The 11,906-nt window shown below is 46.5% G+C and overlaps 1 protein-coding gene across 2 annotated transcripts in view; it reads left to right on the plus strand.

Moving 5' to 3' along the window:
- GABRA4 (gamma-aminobutyric acid type A receptor subunit alpha4) overlaps positions 1 to 11,665 on the plus strand; it is a 46,260-nt gene extending 34,595 nt beyond the window's left edge. For both annotated transcript variants that reach the window (XM_054383269.1, XM_054383268.1), the window contains exons 9-10: positions 7,807 to 7,826; positions 11,129 to 11,665. In XM_054383269.1, coding sequence (XP_054239244.1) covers positions 7,807 to 7,826; positions 11,129 to 11,665 — 557 coding nt within the window. The remainder of the gene's footprint in view (positions 1 to 7,806; positions 7,827 to 11,128) is intronic.
- The last annotated feature ends 241 nt before the right edge of the window (positions 11,666 to 11,906 follow it).

Here is an 11,906-nt window from a genome sequence, read left to right on the forward strand (position 1 = left end):
CACAGGAACACATCCAGGCAGGTTTTGAATATCTCCAGAGAAGGAGACTCCACAACCCCCTTGGGCAGCCTGCTCCAGGGCTCTGTGACCCTCACAATGGAAAAGTTTTTCCTTATGTTCATGTGGCACCTCCTCTGCTCCAGCTTGCACCATTGCCCCTTGTCCTGTTATTGGGCATCACTGAGCAGAGCCTGGCTCTGTCCTCCTGACACTGCCCTGCACATCTTTATCAACAGGAATGAGGTCGCCCCTCAGGCTCCTCTTCTTCAAGCTGAAGAGCCCCAGCTCCCTCAGCCTGCCCTCAACAGGGAGATGTTCCACTGCCTTCAGCATCCTTGTGATTCTGCACTGGACTCTCAGGCACTTCCCTAAGTTCCTTCTTGAACGGAGGGGCCCCGAACTGGACACGTATTCCAGATGTGGCCTCACCAGGGCAGAGTGGAGGGGGAGGAGAATCTCTCTTGACCTACTCACCACACCCCTTTTAATCCACCCCAGGATGCCTTCTTGGCCACAAGAGCACATTGCTGGCTCCTGCTCATCCTGTTGCTCACCAAGACTCCCAGGTTCTTTTCATAGAATCATAGAATCAGCCAGGTTGGAAGAGACCTCCAAGCTCATCCAGTCCAACCTATCACCCAGCCCTATCCAATCAACCAGACCATGGCACTAAGTGCCTCAGCCAGGCTTCTCTTGAACATCTCCAGGGATGGTGACTCCACCACCTCCCTGGGCAGCACATTCCAATGGCAAATCTCTCTCTCTCTGTGAAGAACTTCCTCCTACTATCCAGCCTAGACCTCCCCTGGCACAGCTTGAGACTGTGTCCTCTTGTTCTGCTGCTGGTTGCCTGGGAGAAGAGCCCAACCCCCACCTGGCTACAACCTCCCTTCAGGTAGTTGTAGAGACCAATAAGGTCTGCCCTGAGCCTCCTCTTCTCCAGGCTAAACACCCCCAGCTCCCTCAGCCTCTCCTCATAGGGCTTTCTCCAAGAGAGCAGCCCGCAGCCTATACTGGTGCCTGGGGTTGTTCAGAGCTCTTCACACCAGTGCTTAAGTACCATCTACATGCAAACTTAACTATAGGTTCATGCACATATGGCTGCATGGCTATGGCTGTGAAGCACCATACAGGTGGATGGGGGGATTTGGCTCAAATCTGGCACCCACTTGTCAGGAAAAAAGAAAGGTCCTTTTAATCATCCTCTCCTTCATAACTTCTAATGATCATCTCTTCAGTATGCTTGACTTCATGTTTCATCCACACTACGCACTTGTAGGACCTATCTAACAGTGGAATATAAGATGGAATGCACTTTTGCACCTCTCCTCTCCTCCCATCATGACATTCAGATTGCCCAATGAGGGCATGGGTGGTGGGATAGCTTTTTTGACTTTTATCTCTCTTCACTTTTTCCTCTCCAGATAATCCACATTGCTCTTTGCACTGCTAAAGCTAAGGACTGGGGAGGGACTTTTTAGGCTCTCAGGTAGTGACAGGACTAGGGGGAATGGAACAAAGCTGAACGTGGGGAGATTCAGACTGGACATGAGGAAGAAGTTCTTCCCCATGAGAGTGGTGAGAGCCTGGAATGGGTTGTCCAGGGAGGTGGTTGAGGCCCCATCCCTGGAGATGTTTGCAGCCAGGCTGGATGAGGCTCTGGCCAGCCTGATGTAGTGTGAGGTGTCCCTGCCCATGGCAGGGGGGTTGGAACTGGATGATCCTTGAGGTCCTTCCAACCCTGACTGATTCTGTGATTCTATGTCTAGAATTCATTGTATTTTGTGGCAGGTAGAACTTTGACTTGGTCCTATTCCAGGGCTCTATAAAGCAACCCAAAACCTCTAGTAGTGGTCCAGTCAAATTTTGAATGACTGGCTCTACACAGAGGAATAAAGCAGGGTAGATTTTTCTCCTCCAAGTTGTGCATTTGCTAGCAGCATGGCAATATGGTGACTCAGTGGGATTTGGGACAAGCAGCATTATTTACACTGATGACAACATGCTACTTCCCTGGTAAATGTCAGATGGTGTGAATTTGGCAGGCTCTCTGATGTCCTCCCTCCCAGAAGAACAGACTGTTTTCTTAGGAAGGAGTGGTGAGGATAAAAACCACTGTGGCAGAGTTTAATAGGAAAATATTGCTGAATTGCCACACAAACAATTTCCCTGTTGCAGCTAAACAGCAAGGGATGCCAGAATCTTGGGTGCTTTGAGCCTTCCAATTCTTGCATCAGTTTTTATTTGAATTAATAGAGATTTCCCTCTTTGGGATACCTAAGCTTTCATCTAGCACATCACTGACCTTCCTATGTATTAATTTCCTGTGTCTCATTGAAGGTTTAGTTAACACTGGCATGGAAGGCTTTAATCTCAGGCTCAAAATGTCACTGTGAGGGTGACAGAGTACTGGAACAGGCTGCCCAGAGAGGTAGTGGAGTCTCCTCCTCTGGAGACTTTCCAAACCCACCTGCATGTGTTCCTGTTTGACCTGCCCTAGGTGATCCCATTTGGATTCAGTGATCTCTGGAGGTCCCTTCCAACCTCTAACATTCTAGGATTCTGATTTTATTTACTGTTCACTTGTCATGACTCTAAGACCTTTTTGTTATATGCTTGATGATTCTGATCAGTAAAGTTCTGTGCAATTTGAAAACTGCTCTAATTGTACTACCCTGTCAGGGTTTCTCCTTGTTTTTTTTTTTTTTTTTTCATTGGTTGGTTTATAGAATCACAGAATCAGTCAGGGTTGGAAGGGACCACAAGGATCATCCAGTTCCAACCCCCTGCCATGGGCAGGGACACCTCACACTAGAACCTCCACACTAGACACCTCACACTGATTTGGGTTTGTGTTTTACTTTGGGTTTTTTGTTGTTTGTTTGTTTGTGGGTTTTGTTTTGGTTTATTTTGTCTTGTTTTTCTTTACACTTAGTGAGATCACAGGGTGTTAGGGGTTGGAAGGGACCTCCAGAGATCATCAAGTCCAACCCCCCTGCCAGAGCAGGACCATAGAATCCAGCACAGGTCACACAGGAACACATCCAGACAGGGCTTGAAAGTCTCCAGAGAAAGAGACTCCACAACCTCTCTGGGCAGCCTGCTCCAGTGCTCTGGGACCCTCCCAGTGAAGAAGTTCCTCCTCATGTTGAGGTGGAACCTCCTGTGCTGGAGTTTATATCCATTGGCCCTTGTCCTATCCCAGGGTGCAACTGAGCAGAGGCTTTCCCTTCCTTCTTGACCCCCAGCCCTCAGACATTTATAGACATTTATTAGGTCCTCTCTCAGCTTCTCCTCTCCAGACTAACCAACCCCAGGGCTCTCAGCCTCTCATAGGGCAGTGCTCCAGTCCCTTCAGCATCCTTGTAGCCCTCTGTTGCACTCTCTGGAGCAGATCCCTGTCCCTCTTGAACTGGGGTTTAAGTATTTAAGTATCCACAATGGTGATTAGGCATGTAAAAATCTTAATTACTAATTTGCCCTGGGTAGGCATGTGCAGAACTGACTTGCTGCTCCTAAAGTGTTTGCCGTGCATTTGAGGTGGAAAAATACCTACTCTGTGCCATCTGAGTGGCCAGTTCACCTATTAGATACCAGCTCCCACAAACCCCATGTGGGAGGAGGGGCAGGCTTCAGCCCTTCCCATTCTGTCCTGGAGAATTTTCTTAGTAGTTAGGCTTCTGGGTAGCCTGTGGGATGTTGAATTCCCATTGAGGCTCTTTTTGTTATGTTAAATAACTTTTACAGGGTCAGAGAGAAGGAGCAGAGCTGATTCTGGAGCCAGCTTGTGGGTGCAGGCACTGCAACAGGAAGGTGAGGTTGAGATGGAGATGTGTAGAATGCAATATCTGTACCATGGAATGAGGACCTTTTGTCCTGGAATTTCCACTAGACTGGTGGGGGTGTGCTTGAAATGGTGTGAAGCCTGTGCTGATCACAGCACCACAGAAACATTCAGGTTGGAAAAGACCCTCAGGAAGTCGCACGGAAACAGGAGGAAGAATTGTTTCCCTGTGAGGGTGACAGAACACTGGAACAGGCTGCCCAGGGGGGTTGTGGAGTCTCCCTCTCTGGAGGTATTCAAGACCCACCTGGATGAGTTCCTGTGTGATCTGGTATATGTGATCCTGCCCTGGCAGGGGGCTTGCACTGGATGATCTCTTGAGGTCCCTTCCAGCCCCTAACATTCTGTGATTCTGTGATCACCAAGTCCAACCCAGAACCCTACTCTACAAGGTTCACCCCTAAACCACATCCCCAAGCACCACATCCATACCACCTTTAAACACACCCAGGGTTGGGGACTCCACCACCTCCCTGGGCAGCCTGTTCCAGTGGATGACCACTCTTGCAGTCAAGAAATAGTTCCCTAGTGTCCAGTGCTACAATCAGGGCAGATCTGAGAGGAGGTCTTCTATCACCAAACCTACTCTGTAGTGGAGGACAGTCCTTGTGTGAGTGTCCTTTTACAGCCTGACTTAGCTTCAGGAAGGAGCTGAAAGCACTTGGTACAGTTAGGTGGCTGCTTCTGCAGAGACATCATTTAGGCTGTGATCTTACCCACAGTGTTTCTCTCCAGTTTTTTACAGCTGCTTGCTGGATGCCATAGTGTTAGCTTTCTCCTGCTGGTGGTGGTGTGACTTGGAAACTCTGCTTTGACTTTATCCCTGAGAAAACAGAAGCTACAGCTTTCAATATTGTACTGCCTCTGTCCTGGTGATATCCCAGTTAAGTGATATCCCATGCCTGAGGTCTGCTAAGGATCTAGAAGATGGATTGACCTGCAGCAATGAACTAAGTAAACAAATGGTGCAAACCCTGGGGGCTTTGCTCGGTGTTGCTGTGAAGGTCTGCAGTAGGATGAGGCTGCTGCAGGGCTTCTGAAGTGTCTGTATCTCCAACCCCAGGGCTGCTGAGCTCTTCTCCAGAGTGCTGAGGGAAATTAGAATACCTCTCTGTGGCAGCTTTAGGCCGATGCCGAGGAAAATTTTCTACAGATTGAGTAGGATGCAAATAAATTACCATTGGATGCAAAAGGGAAAATAATGCTAAGGTCTAACTGATGCCATTGGGCTGATAACTAACAAATTAGTTTTATAAACTAACCCTTTATCTTTGTGACTTCTTTGCTCTAGCAGATACTAGGAGGGAGCATTTGCTTGGCTGTTGCTGACCTTGGCTGCATTCTTGTTGTGGCTAAGTACTAACAAGCTACCATCTGCTCTTCTCTTTCTCTTGTCCTGTGTGCAGGGGGGGAAGAGGAGAGACCTGTTGGTAACTCACCCCCTGGTTTTGTCCAGGGTGGGGGTTCTTGTGTTGTTTATAAATTGTAAATGTAGGTCAATATTTTGTACACATTCATTGCGTTTCCTACTTCTAGATTGTAGTTTTGCTTGCAAATGTAGCTTCATTTGCTTTCCAACTGAGCTGCTCTGGCAGATTTTATTTTGGGGGTGTTTTCTCCCAATTAGTTGGGGGGCAGTTTTTCAACCCACCACACTCTCAATTCTATTGTAAATACTCTTGCAAATATTGCTGCAAATTGTGTTGCAAATGCAGAGTTTTAATGTGTACCTCTTCCTCAGCAGTTGATGATGACTATGCTTCCCAAGAGGGTCTATGAAGGGGAATTTTGGTGCTCACTGGTTCTCTCTTAGCTCTGGCAGTAGGAATTGTTGATTTTGGCTTCACGTTCCAATGGGATGTACCCATTAGTAAAACTGTGGAGGAGTTTATAAGTGCAGGGTGATTTAAAGCTGCTGTGTAGAGCACTAGCAGGCATTCCAGTACCTGAAAGGGACCTGCAAGAAAGCCAGGGAGGGACTTTTGGCAAGGGCTTGTAGTGATAGGATGAAAAGGGAATGGATTGAAGCCTGAGGAGGGCAGATTTAGACTGGAGATTAGGAAGAAATGCTTGACAGTGAGGGTGGGGAGACACTGGAAAAGGTTGCCCAGCGAGGTCATGGGTATCTCCACCCTGGAGGTGTTCAAGGCCAGGCTGGGTGAGGCCTTCACAGCCTGGTCTAGTGGAAAATGTCCCTGCTCATGGCAGGGGGATTTGGAACTAGATGATCTTTGAAGTCTTTTCCAACCCAACCCATTCTATGAATCCATGAGTTGTATGAAGGAGCTCCCTGTGTAGTGCTGTAGCAGCACAAGAATTTCTTGCAGCATGCAGTGTCTCATTGCTGGCAAATGCACTTAAACAGAGTCCTAAGGATGAAGTTGCCTGATGCTCTGGTAATCACTTTTACCATTGTCACATTCCCCCTAGGACTCAGCATGTGAGTCCTCCCTGGGGAGCCTGTTCTTTGAGAACCCTTTCAGTTAGGAAGTTTCTTCTCATCTCCAACCTCAACCTCCCCTGGTGCAACCTGAGGCCATTTCCTCTCATCCTGTCACTTGTTACTGGGGGGAACAGGCCAAACCCCACCTGTCTCTGACCTCCTTTGAGGGAGCTCTAGAGAGTGAGAAGCTCTCCCTCTCAGCCTCCTTTTCTCCAGACTAAACACCCCCAGTTGCCTCAGCCCTGTTCTCCAGACCCTTCCCCAGCTTTGTTGCCCTTCTCTGGACCTGCTCCAGCACCTCAATGTCTTTCTTGTAGTGAGAATCCCCAAACTGAACCCAGTACTCAGCAGATCTCAGTTAGATGAGATTATTTCTTGTCCTTGAATAGGTTCTAGTAAGTCTAAGGGTAGTGGAGACATCTGCAAGGCTGATGTTCTTGTTTCTTTTACAGGCTCTATTTCTAGTCCCTGAATAAGTTCTAGTAAGTCTAAGGAGAGTGGAGACATCTACAAGGCTGCTGTTCTTGTTTGTGTTCTTGATTGTTTTAGAGGCTCTATTTCTAGTCCCTGAATAAGTTCTAGTAAGTCTAAGGAGAGTGGAGACATCTGCAAGGCTGATGTTCTTGTTTCTTTTACAGGCTCTATTTCTAGTCCCTGAATAAGTTCTAGTAAGTCTAAGGAGAGTGGAGACATCTACAAGGCTGCTGTTCTTGTTTGTGTTCTTGATTGTTTTAGAGGCTCTATTTCTAGTCCCTGAATAAGTTCTAGTAAGTCTAAGGAGAGTGGAGACATCTACCAGGCTGATGTTCTTGTTTGTTTTACAGGCTCTAGGTTGGCCTTATCACAGGGAATACACTCTGTGGTTGTTACCAGCTCTCTTTGTTCTGTAACAAGATGACTTAAGTTTGTCAGCTCAGTGTTGCTGTATTATTGTGCTGATGATCCCCTCCTCATGAATCTCAGCTCAGCTGCTGCATGCTGCCTCAGTTCATGCTAAATTTGCAATCTTGACTTCATTGAAGTGCAAAATTGGCTTGCTTGTCAAAAACTGGTAATACAGAGAAAACAATCCAGTACTCTCTGTTTTTTTTTTTTTTGTTGTTGTTTGGCTCAAGTCAAGGCTTCTGTAGGCTCAGAGAAAGTTTCAGAGTCTCCACATTATGAGAGCAGCTGTTTGTAGTGTGCAAACCTTGTTAAATATTGATGAGCTTAGATTGGCTCACATTTGTGCATCACTTCAGTGTGGTAGTAAACAGCAGTAGCCCTCAGAGTTGAGCTTAAATGGAAAAGCAAATGATCTACAGATTGGTTTTTGTTTGAGGAGAGATTTGTTGCAGGGGGATTTTTTTTTTGTTGTTGTTCTTTGCATTGTCATAGGAGCTGGCCAGCAAACTTGCTCCACAAAGCTGCCACTTGGTTAACAATAAATTGTGTAGATTTCTCTTGGAAGGATCACAGGATGCTGGGGGTTGGAAGGGACCTCCAAAGATCATCCAGTCCAACCCCCCTGCCGGAGCAGGACCAGAGAATCCAGCACAGGTCACACAGGAACACATCCAGATGGGGCTGGAAAGTCTCCAGAGAAGGAGACTCCACAACCCCTCTGGGCAGCCTGCTCCAGTGCTCTGTGACCCTCCCAGTGAAGTGAAGTTCCTCCTGATGTTGAGGCTGCTGAATTCTCCGGATGGGATTGATAGCGAGAAGGTTTCCCCTGGAAGAGGTTGCAGCTAAGCAAAGCACTTCCAGCTTTGGGTTTGGTGGTGGTTGTGAAGCATGGAGTTGGTTGAACCAAATCAGGATGAAAGGGTGAGGTGTCATTTATAGAAGCAGCAAGCTGTTGTGTTTAGAGAAAGGCAATCTTTGGCAAACCTATTAAGGCTTCTGCTTCATGCTGTAATGTAACTTCATTTTAGGGAAGCTTCCAGGCTCCTATTTTACATTCCTGAGCTACACCATTTTTAAATCTCTCCCAAAAAATCTCACTGAAATGCCTCCAGAAAAATCAGTCTAGAATGAGAATGTGAAAAAATGTGGCCTCAGTGTTTCCTGTGGAGCCCCATCTGGACTAGCACAGCAGCTCTCTGTTGGCTCAGGATAATGGAGCACTTTCCTGGCTTGCCCTCAGGAAGGAGTCTTTATTTGGATAATCCTTTCATTTCTTGGATTGCATTTTAACTTGGGTTCCATTTGATTGTCATGCTTTATATTTTGGTTTTGTGCCTGTGGTGAGTTGAGCCTGGCTGGAACCAGGTGCCCACCAAAGATGCTCTATCATTCCCCCTTCTCAGCTGGACAGGGGAGAAACACATAACCAAATCATCCAGTGATTACCATCCTGGGCAAAACAGACTTGACTGGGGGCAAAGAATTTGATTTATTACCAGTTAAAGCAGAGTAGGGTAATGAGAAATAACCCCAAATCTGAAAACACCTTCCCTCTACCCATTTCTTCTTCCTGGGCTGAGTTTCATTCCCAATTTCTCTTCCTCCTCCAGCACCCCTGAGTGGTGTACAGGGATTGAGGAATGGGGGTTGCAGTCAGCTCATCACACGTTTTTGTCACTGCTTCCTCTTCACACTCTTCCCTTGCTCCAGTGTGGGATCCTTCCCATGGGAGACAGTCCTTCCAGAACTTCTCAAACTTGAGTCCTTCCCACAGGGCTGCAGTTCTTCACTAACTGCTCCAGCATGGGTCCTTTCCAGGGCATTCAGTCCTTCAGGAACAGACTGCTCCAGCATGGTTCCCCCATAGGGTCACAAGTCCTGCCAGCAAACCTGCTCCAGCATGAGCTCCTCAGTTCACAGATCCTACCAGGAGCCTTCTCCAGCATGGGCTTCTCACAGGGTCAGGGCCTCCATCAGTAGACAGGAGGAATACACAGTAGCACAGTATTGCAATATATCAGAGGCTGGAAGGGACCTCCAGAGATCATCAGCTCCAACCCCCTGCCAGAGCAGGATCACTTAGGGTAGTCTGCACAGGAATGCATCCAGGTGGGTTTGGAAAGTCTCCAGAGAAGGAGACTCCACAACCCCCCTGGGCAGCCTGTTCCAGTGCTCTGTCACCCTCACTGGAAAGAAGTTTCTCCTCATGCTGAGCTGAAATCTTCTATGTTCAAGTTTGAACCCATTGTTCCTTGTCATAATTAGTGCACACCACCCAAAAGAGCCTGGCCCCCTCCACTTGACACCCACCCCTCAGCTATTGATAGACATTGATCAGATCCCCTCTCAGCCTTCTCTTCTCCACACTAAACAGCCCCAGGGCTCTCAGTCTCTCTTCACAGGGGAGATCCTCAAGTCCCCTAAGCATCCTCCTGGCTCTCTGTTGGATTCTCTCCAGCAGGTCTCTGTCTCTCTTGACCTGGGGAGCCCAAAACTGGGCACAGGATTGCAGGGGTGATTTCAGCAGGGCACAATAGAGGGGGAGAAGAATCTCCCCAGACCTGCTGGACACGTAGAATTGTCTTTTGGAAAGCAGTGAGTCTTTGTACAAAATATATTCACATATTATATCTAAAATATCATATCTAAATTTTATCTAAATGATATGTAAGACATAACACGTTTTACATCATCCTTTAGGTGTAGGGCTTGAAGGTTCAAAATTCTGTTCTTCAGGTATGCTTCCAGAAGGAAATTCAGGTCATATTAAGCTTCCTCTTAAATGCAGAGAAGAAAGACAGACCCTGAGGTCCACTCCCAGAAGTCAGTAATGGATTAAACTCTGCTGGATTTCTCATGTCTAATTCCTTATCTCTATTTCAGTTTCTCATCCAGCCTAATAAGTACCATTTGGCTTAAGTATATCTTTCAGAAAGACATCTAAGACTTGCCTGAAGACATCAATCTGATGAAGAATTCACCACTTTTCTTAATTAATGGGAAGGAGTAGTTGATTAAAGACTGATTTATTCAGTTGTTGGGTTGTAGCTGGAGAGTTTATTGCCTGTGGTTGATGGAAAAAGAGCATTGCCTTTATTTCTGACAGAGCAGCAACGTGGTGACTTGGTTTGGTGAACACTTGCATTTTAATAGCATCTGCTCTGGATGGCAGACTAGAAATCTTTACTATGTGGTAGTCCCTTTGCTGGAGATAGAAAGCAGAAGTAAACCATAATGGCTGGTAAGTTGCATCTAGAATGGTTTTGTATCATCAGAGAAATAGCTAAGCATCAGATAATTTTGTTTTGAGCATGAGGCTGGGAGTAAACCTCCACTCTAACCCAGGAATCCTTACCCTGATGCTAGAAAGTTTACATAGGAGTAAACCTCCACTCTAACCCAGGAATCCTTACCCTGATGCTAGAAAGTTTACATAGGAGTAAACCTCCACTCTAACCCAGGAATCCTTACCCTGATGCTAGAAAGTTTACATAGGAGTAAACCTCCACTCTAACCCAGGAATCCTTACCCTGATGCTAGAAAGTTTACATAGGAGTAAACCTCCACTCTAACCCAGGAATCCTTACCCTGATGCTAGAAAGTTTACATAGGAGTAAACCTCCACTCTAACCCAGGAATCCTTACCCTGATGCTAGAAAGTTTACATAGGAGTGTGATGCCTCAGATGTGTCCCAGCCACAGGTAAAACAGAACTCTTGCTGATCACTTGATATGCTGTTAAATCTCTTTTCCTGTGCATGCAGTGTCTTTGTGCTTCAGGATAAAGTCACTGATGAGTATTTCCTGATTCTATTTATGACTATTTCCTGATTCCATTTGTGTTATTCTGCCAGTGCTTGATTGTGAAGCTCTCCTTGCTTCTGCTGAAGTGTTGATTTTAAAGATGCCTTGGTTTTTTTTGTTGTTGTTTTGTTTGTTTCCTGGTCCCTTTGCAGAGTACAGATGCCAATTCAAACGTGAGGAAAAGAACCAACGCCACAGTGCAGGCTGAAGCTGATGGTGGGAGCCGAATTGACACAAGGCACAGCTCCATCCAGCCTCCTTCTGTAGCTCAGGGGTCTTCTGACATTACACCCCACTCCCTTTCTGCATCAAGTCCCAACCCTTTCACACGCCTCAATGCATCAGAGACATTATCTTCTGCAAGAGCTACCCCTCCAGCTCCTCCTTCCACCCCAATTTTAACTGGATTTGTATCCCAGCATGCCACAGCTGGATCCCCTTCCATTCAGCACTTGCTTGGATCTAGACTGGAGCAGATTCAGACCACCTCACCTAATACATTAGGAGCATCTGCAAAGCCATCTGCTGCCACACCACCTGCTCCCCCTGCCTCCTCCCACTCTGGCACGAGTAAGATAGACAAATATGCACGCATTTTATTTCCTGTTACCTTTGGAGCATTTAACATGGTCTACTGGGTGGTGTATCTATCCAAGGATACCATGGAAAAATCAGAAAGTCTAATGTAGTTTTGCTGCTATGTAGTAGTTCCTGAATTATACTCATATTTGATGCAGAGTTTCTTCTTTTGAAACTATTTAAAAAAACAAACAACAAAAACAAAACAAAAAACCAAAACCAAAACAAAAACAGGTCAATAATTCTTGTTTATAAAAGCTGTGTGTGCTACTTTCCCGTTGTAAAGGCTGGAGTTATAGTGGGGATGATCAGTTCACTTCTACCAGAGCAATGGGTAGCAGGTTTGTCTTC

Source organism: Indicator indicator, chromosome 8 (genome assembly GCF_027791375.1).
Source record: "Indicator indicator isolate 239-I01 chromosome 8, UM_Iind_1.1, whole genome shotgun sequence".
In the NCBI taxonomy this organism is placed as follows: Eukaryota; Metazoa; Chordata; class Aves; order Piciformes; family Indicatoridae; genus Indicator; species Indicator indicator.